The 15,726-nt window shown below is 40.4% G+C and overlaps 2 protein-coding genes across 2 annotated transcripts; one reads left to right on the plus strand and one right to left on the minus strand.

Moving 5' to 3' along the window:
• The first annotated feature begins 1,654 nt into the window (after window positions 1–1,654).
• Window positions 1,655–9,910, plus strand: LOC122128722 (interferon-inducible GTPase 1-like). Its single transcript, XM_042703376.1, has 3 exons — window positions 1,655–1,900; window positions 7,831–7,914; window positions 8,848–9,910. Exons 1-3 carry the CDS (start codon window positions 1,655–1,657, stop codon window positions 9,640–9,642), a joined length of 1,125 nt encoding a protein of 374 aa, XP_042559310.1. The 3' UTR covers window positions 9,643–9,910.
• Window positions 9,911–12,292: 2,382 nt separating this feature from the next.
• Window positions 12,293–13,712, minus strand: LOC105900447 (interferon-inducible GTPase 5-like). The gene is made up of 2 exons (XM_031561606.1): window positions 12,795–13,712; window positions 12,293–12,298 (listed from the first exon to the last, which is right to left on the minus strand). Exons 1-2 carry the CDS (start codon window positions 13,710–13,712, stop codon window positions 12,293–12,295), a joined length of 924 nt encoding a protein of 307 aa, XP_031417466.1.
• Between the last annotated feature and the right edge of the window lie 2,014 nt (window positions 13,713–15,726).

Raw genomic sequence — 15,726 nt, forward strand, 5'->3', positions numbered from 1 at the left:
GGTTGTTTAGTGCGATGGGGGTCGTTATTGTCTATAAAGGAAGGCATTGCAACGGGACAATCTCCCGTTCATCGCGTCCATTTGCGCCCCACACTTTGAGAAACGCTGTCCTGACGTGATAGGTGTGAAGGTGTGCATATGGTGATAGGAAAGACTTTATTTGGTCATAAGGAAGGGAATGCGTGTGTCTGGAGGTCTAGTCTAGGTGTAATCTTTTTTTGTGTGTGTGCACTTGTCACCGTGAGGTCAGTGATTGAAGTCTGTTAACATCCGTGATCCAGCCCCACACACACAAATAGACAATATGTGGAAGAATACATTTAGTTTATTTTTGCCCCATAGAGGTAATACGTTGTTCAGTGATTAAGGTGCTTACCATGGTAGCTTACATGCTGAATGCTGAAACATCGTTGGCCAGTTCTGTGTCTGTTACGCAGACTGTCAGCCGCACAGTGCAAACACAGTCTCACTCGCACTGCTGTCTATTGGACTTGTAATTATTAGTGCTATTGGGAGTGGAAGTCTGTGAGAGGTTGTGTGATCCGTGGCTAATCATAGGTGTAATGGGACGATGTGTTTGGTGTAATGAGACGATGTGTTAGGTTAGGTAAATATGTTTTTAGAGCATTACATGTCAAAATTCATTACTGCTATATGGATTACACTTAAGTAAGATAATTTAGTTCGTGCTGTTATACCGCAGTAGTCTTGGGCTTTTACTTAGAATCTGTACCGTCTCCGATCCAGAAATAAAAACCGCGAGCGACCTGCACTATCTAGGCTATTTTCACGCTGCTCTGACATACTAGTCGTAGACGCATCTGGCTGCTCATCAGAAATGGTTCTGAACCGTTTAACCCAAAACATTAATAGCAGTCTATATATCACCCGATGTCAGTGTTATGTTTACATATTTGGCTGGTTACCAAAGACGCTCCCGAACAATTTAAATTCAATATTAAGATACTCTTTTGAAGACTTGGACGCATCTGTTCTTGTAAAATGAACTGTGACAGTGGAGACTTGCGATAAAGGGAATTATTACCGGTGAAAGGTCACTGGCAATATTCATCATTCATCAACTTCTGGCTGACGGTAAACGCGCACTCAACAGTTTCTCGCGCAGGCGTCCTTTCTTGCACGTGTTTCCCCATTTCATCTCGCAATTTTCTCTCGGTTTTGTCCGATTTTACTCGGTTTTGTCATGGTTGAAAGGAAAGAAAGAATACGTTTTACTCACTCACAATATATAACATTTACATAGCCTTATGTTTTACTAATAAAAGTGCAAAAAAAATAAACCAAGCAGATAATTTCTACATCAGGAAATAATTGAATACCTTTTGTTTCATTGTTGTTCATAGAACAAATGAATCTGACAGTAGCCTACATACATTTTCATGCGTTCAAGCAAGCAAGGAGCTGATTCAATTTTGGCTGGGCAGAATTCTTGACGGGGAGCCAATAGGAAGGTTCAATTGATGCCCCTTTCCTGCATCTTTCGAGCATCTTGGCTCTCACTAGTTAAGGTCTTAAAGCTTTAACTAGTCTGACTGGTGAGCATATTGGTCTTTGATAAGGATAATGTTGTTTGTGGTTGAATTGTATATTCTGTGGTTTAACTGGTCAGTTTACTTTATTTCAGGTGTCCACCATGGCAAGTTGTCTGACACTTCTTCTGTCTACTCTGGAAGATTTGAAGTCGAAAGAGCTGAAGAAGTTCAGACTGTACCTGAGTGAGGGGGCGCTGGAGGGCTTTGCTCGCATGCCGAGAGGGAAGCTGCAGGAGGACAGTGATGCCACAGACATTGCCATTCAGATGACTGAGATGTATGGCAGTGAAGACTCGCTGAAGATCGCGCTTCATATTCTGAGAGAAATAAGACATAACGAGCTTGCTGCAAGACTAGAGGGAGAGTTGGAGAGGACACAGACAAATGCACAGGGTTTGCAAACCACATGCATCTTGTTTCTTACCAGTCTATTAAACACCCACAGCTCCATTGTGTTTGAAGTAATATAAGTTATAAGTTACAGCTCCATAGTCTATGTCCTACATTGTATCATCTTTGAATTACAATTTCATTTATATTGATGTTTTTCTTTTCCTGGTATTGTATACTTTTGCTATGTTTCCCACCATGTCTTAGGAGTCAACTGGAAGCCTCTCCAAGTGATAAACCAAATGGATATGGTGAGTTTTCTAGGTGACATTTACATTTAGTCATTTAGCAGACGCTTTTGTCCAAAGTGACGTAGAAGGGAGAGAACAGTCAAGCTACGAGCAAAAGAGACCTAGTGTAACAATAAATACTATTTTACATAAGAAATAGAATAAAGTGCAGGAATGTAAGTGCTGTAAGTGCCAGTTAAGTACTAGTTGAAGTGCAAGTTAGGAAGGGAGGTACTCTCTGAAGAGTTGGGTCTTCAAGAGCTTCTTAAAGGTAGAGAGGGACGCCCCTGCTCTGGTTGTGCTAGGCAGCTCGTTCCACCAATGTGGAACTACGAATGAGAATAGTCTGGATTGCCGTACTTGCACAGACGGTGTGTGGGTTATGACACATCTGCTGGCCAGTCTTCCACCACTGCGTTGAATGGCCTCAAATCCTGCACCATCCTCTACCTCAGGGGTTTTCAACTGGTTTTGTCCCAGGGACCACCATTCTGACTAGAAAGTAATTTGCGGCCCACTGATGCACGCGCATGTGTGTTTGTAACCGCCGACGCCACGCCCCTCCCCCTGCACAGATATTCTGCCTATAACACTTAAATATGTGAGATTATCAGGGTACATCGCTAGCCACCGCCACGCCCCCTCCCCCTGCACAGATATTATGTGTGAAATGATCAGGGTACATCGCTAGCCGCCACCACGCCCCCTCCCCCTGCACAGATATTCTGCCTATAATACTTAAATATGTGCAGTTATCAGGGTAGATCGCTAACCGCCGTCACCACGCCCCCTCCCCCCGCACACATATTCTGCGTAATCTGGAAATGTGTTGAAAAAGCAAAGCTGATCAACATGTCGCGGACCCCCGGTTGAAAATCCCTGCTCTACCTGACCTCAGCTTTCAGTACTTGGAAGATTGGAGTGTTACATCTACACTGCTATGTAGATTCAGGCAGAAGGAACAGGTGTTATTGAACAATCATTTTCCATTTTGGTTGTGCATGCCCTTTCTGCACTAGCCACTGGTCATTCTTTTCAAGGACTTCCAGCACCTGAGAACAGACCATGCATATAGTAAGGATTTCGGAATGGGCAGTCCTTAACATATGATACCTCATCCTTCCTTTCCTTCACCTGACACTGATCTGTTTGTTCAGGACTCTCAACTATCTGTGACTTAGCATAGCTGAATGCCTCATTCTGCATGATGTAGCATCCCCTGACTCCTGCAACCCCCTCTATGCCATTCCAGTCTCTCCAAGTGCAAAACAATGCTCTGGCCATCATTGGTCCAACATCTCTTGCACTCTATCCTTCCCCTACTCTAAGAGTGATATGTGGGGCAAACAATCATATTGATCTCCAAGTTTTGTGTCCTCCAGAAACTTCACTTCTAATCCCACTCCCACTTTCCCTACCACTACTACTTTTAGGAGAATCTTGTTTTGTCTCCTTACCTCCTTACTCCATTTTCCTCTCTCTCTGCATCTGCTTCTTTGTCGAATGTGATGGTGCAATGTGTAGGGAATCTTGGGAGACTTACTGTAAGTTAGAGTGAGTGTGTGGTGTGTATGAGCATCCCCCATCTTTTCCATATCTCTTCTTCCCACTCTCTTTCAAACTGGCCTATCCAATATGCCTGTGAGGTGTGAGTGGTCACTTATACTTAATTTGATTTCCTAATTTACACAGTACATCTCGCCCCAATAGGTTAATGGGTATTTGTTCTGAAATCAAAATCAGCATCCTGACGCTTTGAGCACTCGTTTGGATTAGTACCAGAGCAGACAAAGGTATCAGCTGCATCCTATACTTTTAGATACTTTTCATGTCCTAGATAAGGGGAGGCATCTTTTGGACCTACACATGTGTAAGTAGCTCCTGTTTCTACCATTAATTAAATGTATCTGCCCCCAATTTGCCCCTGGCAGCATAGGTTCCTTATCAGCTCCTCTTAATAAAATATTAAACTGACCCCTAGGCCTCATCAATAGTGAGCGCCCCCATAGGGGGACACTGGCCCATTGGGTCCACCCTGCATTGCAGAGCCATCTCCCCCTTGCCACCGCCCTCTTCTCTGGTCACTGGGGTTTGGGTTAGAGCCTTGTGAATTCTGCATACATCCTCTGGAAATTATGTCCTGTTTGCCCACAGATCCAACAGATTGGCAACTATCCCCCTTAGTCAGGTTTAAAGGGTTTAAAATAGTGTGTACTTTCAGCATCATTTGAAGATTTGCATAGTGCTAAATTGCATAAAGCTGTAACTTTTGGTGTTTTGCATGATCAATGGCAAGCCGGGCATTGTGTGTGTTACAAGCATTTTGTGTGCCAGATAATGTGGTTTGAAGCAGGGACAGATAAGCCCAAATGTGCACCTGGTAATAAAACACATGTCGGAGATATATGTGAAGCAGAGACTTAAGTAGTCAGATGTTAGATGCCATTTTTTGTAAAAGTTGCCAAAAAACAAATGCTTGTCAAACAATAACTGTTTTTGAGAGAAGTCTGAAGGATGAGACTGGCGATACAGACTCAGTACACAGTATGCTTTATGAATAATAAAACAATTTTCAAAATCATTACTTCCCAGATCAAGGCAAAATATTTGATTATCTGTCAATTTGTTGAGTTCAAGGACTACAGTGTTACCAAATTTCCATGCTTTGTGCAAAGAATGTCAGTGATACTTTGATTACTTGTTTTGAAGAGGACCTGTGGGAAGAGTTTAGTCTGCCTCAAGTTGTAGTCTTCTAATCGGTCCTCTTTGGTACTACTGAGAATAAGAATGGACTGTTCTTGCACCTTAATGTTAATTATATCTATCTGTGAGAAAGCTGGCTTATGACAATGAGTGGTAGTAAGCCTACATAAGCAGAGAAAAAGCCTTAAAAACATATTTCAACAAACATGAATAAAAAGCAAAAGATACGATTAAAGAGAGTGTTATCAGTGTCACAGTTATCTGTGTGTCAGAGGATACATGAAATTTTACCCAGTGGACTAACAAATTAAAATTCGTCCTCAACATCGAAATATTGCAGGCAAATTTGTTGGTAACATACATGTTTTCAACATAAGACAGATGCACATATTTATATTTCTGTACAGATGTAATGTTAATAAACAGGTGGATAGTGTACAGAGGCGGACCTAGAGCCATCAATGTAGCCTGCAATCACTTCCAAGGGGGTTTATGCAGAACAGCGCGGAAGGCAAGCACCTTGATTGTATCAGTAGGCTACACTCATAATGTCTTAGTGATATTACGCTACCTAGGCCTAATTGTGCGATTTTTTTTGTTTCTGCCATCATAATGTTTTCTGACTGCATTCGACAAGCTTGTTCATCCCTCAATGTGTTAAATTTTCTGTTTGATGTTATGTAAAATTATTATTATTATAGGCTTGCCCAACTACAACACCTTTGAAGTTCGGCATGCAACGCCTCAGGACATATGTTATAATGCAATGCGGTGCTGTGAGTTCGGCACACAGTTAACCACGAAAAATTGGGTTGTTGTGGTCTCTGTCTTATCCCCAGTTAGAATGAACCCCAGGAGATCCATAACGCTTCTAGTAGGTAATCGCCCAATCATAGTCCATGACAATGACACACTGAACAACTAAGAAACCCATGGCTGTGCTCTGATCAGTGGCGGCTCCTGAAGAAATTCTCAGGTGGGGCAATTTTTTTGATAATGATTAAGGCGACCCATTCGGTACATTAAGTTAGCTGATGAACTCATACAGCAATACCTTTTTGTCCACTATTGGCAGCACACAACAGTAATCTGTAATATTTTATCTATTTATTTTATTCTTATTCAAATTTGTATTAATTTATTTTTGATGTTATGTATATAGATACTTGATTCCTATTCCTACTACCTTGCTGCTATGACAACTGAATTTCCCTCACGGGATTAATAAAAGTTTATCTTATCTTATCTCTTATCTTAATATGCCTCATCTTGCTACATAGCTAGAGTAGCAAGTTACAGGTGGAAAGCTATGGAAGAAAGTTGCATCCAGGAGCCTTCATAAGCAAACATGATGTGGCTCCACATTAAATTATCCCACTTTTTCATTATCCACGTGTCTCAAATGTTGTATGATGTAACATAGCTTAACAGGACACATGATATTTCCAGTATCAACATAAAGAAGGGGTAACATTGTCAAAACCAACAATATTTATTGACTGATCTTGAAAGTATTGCTTACAAAAGCAAAATAAGTCATCACATAAAAAATTATTCAGTGTTAGTACAAGAAGCGAACTGTGAAACACACAGTGAAACCTATGAAAAGTGCCAGTGGTATATGAAATACAGACCGCGTTAGCCACTTCACGACCGCGATTTTCTTTCGTTCCAATTCTTGGATGTAGGATTTCCCTCCCTTTGTAGAAACCCGTTGAATGGATACATTTGGTCTAGGAATTCCTAATTGTTTTGTTGTCAATGTATCTTCATTAGTATGCCGACTTAAAAGCAGTTTCTGTCAAAGAGCGAATTGAGTTATTGCACTGAACAGGAGCCATCTCGACAGAATATGCCTCTGTCGAGCTGTATGACGTTGGTATAGGCTTTTACGTCCATTACTTATGACACGACATGGAGGGGCGAGCCCTCCCGGAAGCCATAGAGAATGCATTGACAGCTCTGTTTTATGAAAAAAAATGGATTTAACATGGGAGTCAATGAGAGAGGTCTGGGGCGATTTTCATTTCGCCCCAAATCGCCCCAGAAGGGGCGGGGCCATTTGAAGCACAACTTTAGGCTGACTGAATGACTGTTACCTGATTCGACAATTACATACAGAGGCAGATCAGACGGTCTAGTGGTAGAATCCGACCGAAAACAAATTATTACATTTAAATTTACACGTCGTCATTTACGCGACTTACAAAGATATTGCGTTTATACATCAGGAGGTTTTTTTTTTTATTCCCTAGGCAGTGCGTCGCCCCAATCGCCCTTATGGACAAGCCGCCCCTGGCTCTGATAATCCGTCCTATCGTCTTTTCCTAACCACTTTTCCTTTACCAAGATGGAAAATGTTGTGGGGTTAAGGACTGATGTAAAGTAGAATTCATAAGGACCTAGGAAACGAGCTACGAGAATCCAACTGCACTTACCGACCGACTTACACTAATACACTTACAAGCTAATTATGCAAGAGCGGATGTTATTGACATGGGTTGGCTATCACTGGACTAGAGCAAACTGAGAGTTCCCGATGACCAGGTCACTCTAAATTAGCTAAAGTTAGCTGTTGGCTGGTACTGATTAATAGCTATGCTAGAAAGCTATTTGACTAAGTTAGTGGTTTATTGCTTCAGGCATTACCTGGTCACTTTAAATTTTACTTTACATAAGCAGAACGGAATGGAATGTAGGAGGTAAATAACCCACTGTGTTGGTGGTTGTTGGTAACTATGTGTAGAGAACGTGTGGAGCAAATCCAGGGAATTGTCCCTTTAGTAAGGTTGAGTCAGCAAACCCAAGCTCTTTTACCTGGGAAGCTGCAAATGCCAGCACAGTTAGGAATTAAAGGCAAGCCCCCCCCCCCCCCTCCCTCCCAATGTTGTGTTTGTAGTATTTAACGCTGGGTTGAACATGTGTGACATGACTTTATCTCCTTCTCCCTGCAGGCTGCCCGACCTGGAGCCTCTCTGCACTCAGCTGCTGGTGCAGGAGGAGGTGTGGAGGATGGAGCCAGAGGCACTGCTGCTCAGGTAGGAACACCTCTCTCTTTCTTTCTTTCTTTCTCTCTCTCTCGCATACACACACATTTACCATTCAGACTGCTCCACGTCCTGCTCAATTGCTCACTTTGTGAACTAGGCACAAAAGAGAATAGAAAATGATGCACAACACATGTAACTGCAAAAGCCCCTGTTAACATATAATACATCATGTACTATATCACTGCCAATGCACAGAAGTTCTACCCGTTAAGCGAACCTTAGAGATAGAGACATAAGATGCCAGTACTGAAAGCATGCTCTTGACTGTTGATGAGGCAACAATCTATGAGACATGTAGGTGCTCATGGCTCCCATGAATATGCTATTCAGAAGCAGATATGCAAATATTCTGGGAATTCACATGTCATCATTGTCTTTGGGATAGGTTGAACTTTATACCTTAGCAATATTATAAAGATCTTATCTTACTGAAGACAACTTCCCCTGACAACTAACAGCATTAGTTTTGGCAAAGCTGAAGACTTTGACGGCATAACTTTAACCACGCTTTAAACCACAGTTTTATTCTTTTGCCATTCAACTTAAATTATGTAGAACTTCTGTAAACATTCTTCGCATTAGTGTGTGTAAATAGCCAGTATGAATATAATAATTCATTTTGATTTTGAAGGTTTCAAAAAGTTTCCATATATATATATATTTAAAAAGTTAAAGCAACACATGCTCATGCTATATTACCTTATACACATGTAGTTTAGTTACAGAGCCTGGATGTATCTACAATAGTTCTTAAAATCTCACATCCTGAAAATCATTTAAAGCTGCTTTAATTAGGCATGAGACTCAAGTTCAGTTTTTGAGGTGTCATTGACTCATTGCACGTACATTTCAGATTTTGTCAACATTACTGATATCACTGTTGAAAAACAGTCTTTAAGTGACATTGCCTTTTCTTTTTAGATGATGGCTGAACAACAGGATGATCGCCCTGCTTTACTAAATTATTCTGTTAAATCGATCTGGGAGCAGGCCTTAGCTAAAGCCACAGAAGAAGATCATAGGTTAGATAATGTCACTCTCAACATTGCTGTGACAGGGCACGTTTCTGTAGGAAAGTCCTCCTTCGTTAATGCCATCAGAGGTCTGAAACATACTGATAAAGGAGCTGCAGCCATTGAGGTCTGCGTAACGCAAGTAGTTGCCGGGTTCAGCCTCACAAACTTAATAGGTGCCATCTTCCCTCTCCCAACCCAAATAGGTGCCATCTTCCCCCTCCCAACCCAAATAGGTGCCAGCTTCCCCCACCCAACCATGCCCAATGTGATCTTATGGGACCTGCCAGGCATAGGGAGCAGAACATACAAAGCAGGAACCTACATGAAAGATGTAAAATACCAAAACTATGACCTCTTTATCATAGTATGTGAATCAAGACTCACAGAGAATGACCTCAGGCTGGCAGATGAAATCAATAAAACGAAGAAGAAATTCTACTTTGTTCACACAAAGGCTGATATTGATGTATCACGAGGAGAGAAAAAGGGAGTACCAATGGAGGCAACACTTCAAAACATACGGGACAAATATTTGGAAAATTTCAGAACATTGGGAGCTCATCCTGTCTTCATCATAACAAGCAATGACCCGACCAGGTTTGACTTCCCAGAACTGGTAAATAATCTGGTGAGAGACATTCTACTTATGAAACAGGAAAAGCAGAACAACACCAGTCCATTGAATTGTATGGTACTCTAATTTCTCAGAAAATATCTCAAAGAACCAAAACTTCCAATTCCAATTGGAGAAAAACGAATTATTGAGACACATCTTTCTGCTTGCAGCCGGCAATATAGCAGCAGCTGGAGTATCTTTTGCCCCAACACACATCAGTGCTCTTAGGGGCTGAATGAGCTGTATAATGTGGCAAAATGTGATTGGAATAGCAGGACTAATGTAAAAAAGACATGTAAGACATGCGAGTAAGGTAATTCTATGAAACAAGTATTCATATATTAAACTGTAACTGGGAATGAACTGAAGGTGTCTTTGCATTGTAATCAGGGTGTAGGTGGGTCTTACTTCTGTGTGCTGTTAACATTAACCTTTGCTGAGTGTAAAACAGCATTATGTCATGAATGTATGTTTTTTTTTCAATAAACTACTCAAACAAATGAAGTTGTTGTTGATAGTGCTTTGTGCTGTACTTCATTTGATCTGATTTAACTGTATCAAATTGGGTCACACTTTATTTGGATGGTCCCCTACAGACTATCTACAGATGCTCAGAATGTAAACATACCATCTGTTGAAAGTCTGTTACCTACAATTTATGGTTAAGGTTAGGGGTTGGGTTTGGTATAGGTAATGGTCAACAAACAATTTGAAAGACTGACTTGAATTTCAACAAACCATCTGTAAAGTCTCTGTAGGCGAACTATCCAAAAAAAATTGACAACTCAAATTGTGAAGCTTTTTATACAAGCCATAAGGAAGTGGTTAATTGAGCACCTGCAACCTGAAAATAAGGCTTTTTAATAAATGTAAAATTAATTTATAGCTTGCTTGCTTTTTCAGATTATGTACTTGAAACCCCCATAGTGCTTGATGCTTTCAGATGAATCAGTAACATGTCCATAATTGTACTAACTATCTCAAGCCTCTCCTGAACTTAATATTTCAACAATTGATTATTAGTAATACACAACTAATAATATTGATTGGATATGTTTTACTCAATACATAAGCAAAAATGATCACACCTAAAAAAGATGATGCTCTTGACTGATACCAGCAACTATAGTAAGCTAGCTGGCTGACTGTTATCCAAAATCATATGCAAAGTATGTGATACATTTACGCCTCAAAAGCCCCTGCTCAGAGATAATTTGAAGAGGCTATGACTCTTGATTCACAAACTACCAAAGTCTGATTGGTTATGAAACACAAAATCAGGATTGTATTAGTAATGTTTGAGAACATGCCAAACAATTGCACTTCTCTATGTCATACAATACTTTAACCACATAATATCAAATATTGAACATATTTTAAGACAGCAGGCCATCAAAAGCAGGTGTTCAGTTTGTGATGGCTTGGGACCCTCAAGTGTTCAGACTGATTTTTTGACACAAAGATAAATGGATGTTCCAACATTCAGAGGCCAGTATTAGCCTGGACAGATTTAGGAATTTGTTTTGTGAATTTTATTTTTTTTACCATGGTAACATCTGTTTTGGTGAGCATGCAGTGACACCTGCTCTGGATTTCACTCAGTTCTGTTATCAGTACATGTGAACACCTTGGATTTGTCAAGCTACATTTGAAAGATTTAGTTTTATGGTTTATGATTAAATGTGGCTTTAGGGATTAGTCCCCAAAAATATACCCTACACCACACAATATGGGAATAAACAGAAGCTAAATATGCACATTTAGGAAAAACATAAAGAGCTTCAGGTACCTGATTGATTACAAATGCAGTTTTTAATAGATACCACATTCTGATGTGGACTGTTTGTCTTTAAGCACAGCACACTTATTTCCAGTTTTGGAGATGTGGACACATCAGAGCATTCACACACAATGGAAGATATCTAAAAACCTAAATGTAATCTAAATCCAAATTAGGTATGAAGATTTAAATCTAAACCTAACAAAGCATTTTATAACATTAGATCTGCATCACATGAACTGACTGCCTTACTCTTAGTAATGCCATTTGCACCAGGCTTTTGGCTACACTCTACAGTTTATCCAACACCTCTAGGGGCGCTAACCACATTGGCATGAACTACACTGTAGATGGTGCTATAATACCAGCAATGTGCACAAAACCTGTTACAGTCGACTACGATATAAAAACACAGCAATCCAGTACTTTTTCAAATATATTTTTATTCCATTTTTTTCTAATACACTGTGGTGTTGCATATAGACAAAGCATATTTCACATGTCCAGTGTTACTATGTACAATACCAAAAATAGTTTGCTGGAAAAGGTCATTACAGACAACAGCATAAATGCAAGGCCTTGGGCGTGAAACTCTTGGTCTGAATATGGGCCTCACTCTGGCCATGTCCGTAGCAGACATCCCCACTCTTCAACACAAACCAGGCCTTGGGCTACACTCTACAGTTCATCACACAATATACTTTAACACTACAACACTAACACTACACATATTTACCGAGTCCTGCATGCTAATGATCCCAGAGTTGTCCTGATTGTTTGACAGTAAGCAAAAACAGCAACATTAAAAGGATACCCAGTGAATACAAAAAAGGCTCATGGCCGAAGAAAAGGAAAGTATTTTTAAATAGTTTCTCAGATTGTGCAGAATTTGATTGAAAGGCTCTTATATAGATCCTGGTTAGAACATTACTAGAATTTGATTTAAAAAAATAATCAGATCTGAAAAAGACAACTCAAGACAAAACAAATGAATAAGTCCTTGATTCAGATGAATTCACAATGTGCACATCATTTACATATGAAAGGCATTTGATTATCCACCCACTCATCCGGATACTCTTCAATATCTTGTTTACAAAGGAAACTTAAATGAATTCCTAATATTGTTGTAAAACATAGTTCTTGATTCACATATCATGGATCTTAAACATGGTAAGCATTCCCACCCATTCAGCCTGGGTCACAGTTTAGCTTTACTCAATATTAGTTCTGCCATTTCATTCACCCTTTTGGCTACACTATACAGTTCATTCACAGCTTCTAGGAGCACATATAGTGTGTTAACAAAAGATACTCCAGCTGCTGCTATGTTGCCAGCACCAGGCACAAGTCTGAACAGTGCCTCAACAACACCTGATGCCCCAAGTTTTGCTGTCACCTTTGTTGCAATCGATGATTCTTCAGCAATCGCCATGACAAGTGCTGATTCTCCCACCATTGCCAGTATTGGCTTCTTTACTCTATCTGACAACCTTTCAAGGAATCTATCATTTAGACCAAATGAATAGTAGCACTTGGTTAGGAAAGACACTACCATGGCAACATCACATGCTTGTGACAGACCCAGTACTGGGACTGCCGCTATGGCACCTGATGTGATGGCCACAGCCCATGCTAATTTCTTGAATAAACTGTATTTCTTCTCAAGACACTGCTGGGAATAAACAGGCAAACACATAACCAGAGCATTTCTTTTCTCTTCTGGAAGGTCTCTCTCCAGATTATTTACCAGTTTCGGGAAGTCAAACCTTTGCAGGCTTTCTGATGTAATGAGGAAGACAGGAGGGGGTCCAAATGTCCCAATGAGATTTTCCAGACAGTTGTTCCGTATTTTCTGAAGTGTTTGCTCCTCTCTTACTCCCTTTTTCACTTCTTGTGTTACATCAAGGTCAGTCTTTGTGCGAACAAAGTAGAAATTCTTCTTATTTTTCTTGATTTCTTTTGCCAGCGTGATGTCGTTCTGCTTGAATCTTGATGCACTTACTATGATAAAGAAGTCATAGTTTTGGTATTTGACTTCTTTCATGTAGGTTTCTGCTTTGAATGTTGGGCTCCCTATGCCTGGCAGGTCCCATAAGTTCACATTGGGCATGTTTGGGTGGGGGTACATGGTGGGCTCCATGGTGGTTTCTGTGACTCCAGTGGGTGCAGCTCCTTCAGCAGTATCTTGAAGACCCCTGATGGCATTAATGAAGGAGGACTTTCCTGCCCCAGTCTCCCCTGTCACAGCAATGTTGAGAATTACATTATCTAACCAACCAACTTCTTCTCTGGCTTTGGCAATGGCCCGCTCCAAGGTCGGTTCACCAGAATCCTTTAGTAAAGCACAGAGATCGTCCTGTTGATCAGCCATGATCTAAAAAGGAAAGGGTAACGTCTCATATTATATCATGTTCTGTTTCTGCAAAGAAACTATCTCACGTAATGAATGTGTTTTTCAACAGTGTAATCTATGTTGAAAGAGATGTGCATTAAATGAGTACATGACTCAGGTTATCATGATCACAGTTCAAAACTGAACCTGTCTCATGCCTAATAAGAACATCTTTAAATGATTTTAAGGAAATTAGCTTTTAAGCAGAGTAGATACATCTTGGTTCTGCAGCTAAACTATATGTGTACATTCAAATATGAACACTGTTTGTGTTGTTTTTATCTTTTGAAACAGTTTTTCTTGTTAGTTTTGGAAACTTTTTGAACCATGATTACCAAATTAATAATTAAATTCCTGCGAACTATTTACACATACTAGTGTGATCCATGTTAACAGAAGTTCAGGTTTATTCTATTAATAATGATACATCGTTTTAAGTTGATTGGCCAAAGAATGAAAGCTTGGTTAAACTTACGCCGTCAAAGTCTTCAGTTTTTGCCTAAACTAATGCTGATAGCAGTCAGGGAAAGTTGTCTTCAGCACAGAAGTTATGTCTGGACACACCTGTGAGTGGAATATCAGTGTCTGAGTGAACTGAGTTTCAGATTTTTAAACAAATCCAATGACTGAAGGTGGAGCTCAAATTGTGGTGGTGATTCTAACTGCTGTCTGTTGAATATTCAGCAGTGCTTTTGTCAAGGTGTTGATGGGTGTTTTAGAAAAGCATGTGGGTGTAGCCTTAAGAGTGGTGTAATCCCCCACCCTGCACCACTTCCACAGACTTTCTCCCTGTGACGGACCGAGCCTCGGTTGCCGTCAAAAATGTGGGTTTGGCCCGGAAGCTCAGAGACAGAGTGGGGGTTTAACAATATATGTTTATTAATGCTTCCAATATCCTGGAGGACTGCTAAGCCTCTGAATTAGCAGAGGTCAAAAAGCAACAGTCTCCAAATATATATATCACCTGCTAAGCCTCTATCTGCAGAGGACAACATTCAGCAGTCTAAAAACATAACAGAACCTGCTAAGCCTCTAAATGGGGTAGAGGACAACAATCAGCAGTAAAAGTACACAGAACCTGCTAAGCCTCTAAATGGGGTAGAGGACAACAATCAGCAGTAAAACAGTCTACATAGCAACACATACCTGACAAGACTAGACTAACCAAACCAGACAACGCAATGAACATATATACCTGGCGGCCAGCACCATTTCTAAACACAGGGGTAGACACAACAAAACAAACAATACACAATGACAAGACAGACCCTCAAACATAAACATAGTACTCCTCGGTGTTCTAAACAACAAAGAAATAACTAGGTAATAAAATAAGCACTTTCTAAGTATATAAAAACACTTTATCAAAGTGGTCTGTCCCAGACCATTCCAGGTGTCCCTCCTGCCAGCCTAGGCAATTAGCAGAGTAATTAACAAGGACCCAAGGTAATCAGTTGTATGAGTTTTTGTGTGTGCGTGTGTGTGCAAACCGTGTCTGTTTGGGTGCGCTAGTGGCTGCAAACATGGGGCCGGAGTGTACAGTTCATGTGCGGTCGCACCACGACCGTCACACTCCCTCATTCTAAATGTGATAGTCATAGTTTTCACAACCAAGCTAGTTCTCAGGTAACTCAACATTGTTGTTACCTAAAGGAAGTAAACTATTAATTCTACCTCAAAGTACAATACCTCTAAAATGCCTCTAAAATACACTGTTTCTTAGGCAACCTATGTTTTTTAAACCTCCATATCCAAGTGCATCAAATGAATGAGAGGTTGCTCTGGGATAACCTGTGAGAAACGACAAGACACATCGGTAGCAAAACCTGTTTCATGATCAGCATTTATTCTTTTTTACCCAATGTGTGTTTTATGCAGGTCACTACTCTGTGGATCAGACACTAACACAAAAAACACATGGCTGTTCTTTAAGTCAAAACCAGCTGCTGTACAATTCTATCTGATCCAGGACCTCTCCTGGGCCACCAACTCT

The sequence above is a fragment of the Clupea harengus genome, chromosome 23, assembly GCF_900700415.2.
Source record: "Clupea harengus chromosome 23, Ch_v2.0.2, whole genome shotgun sequence".
Lineage (NCBI taxonomy): Eukaryota > Metazoa > Chordata > Actinopteri > Clupeiformes > Clupeidae > Clupea > Clupea harengus.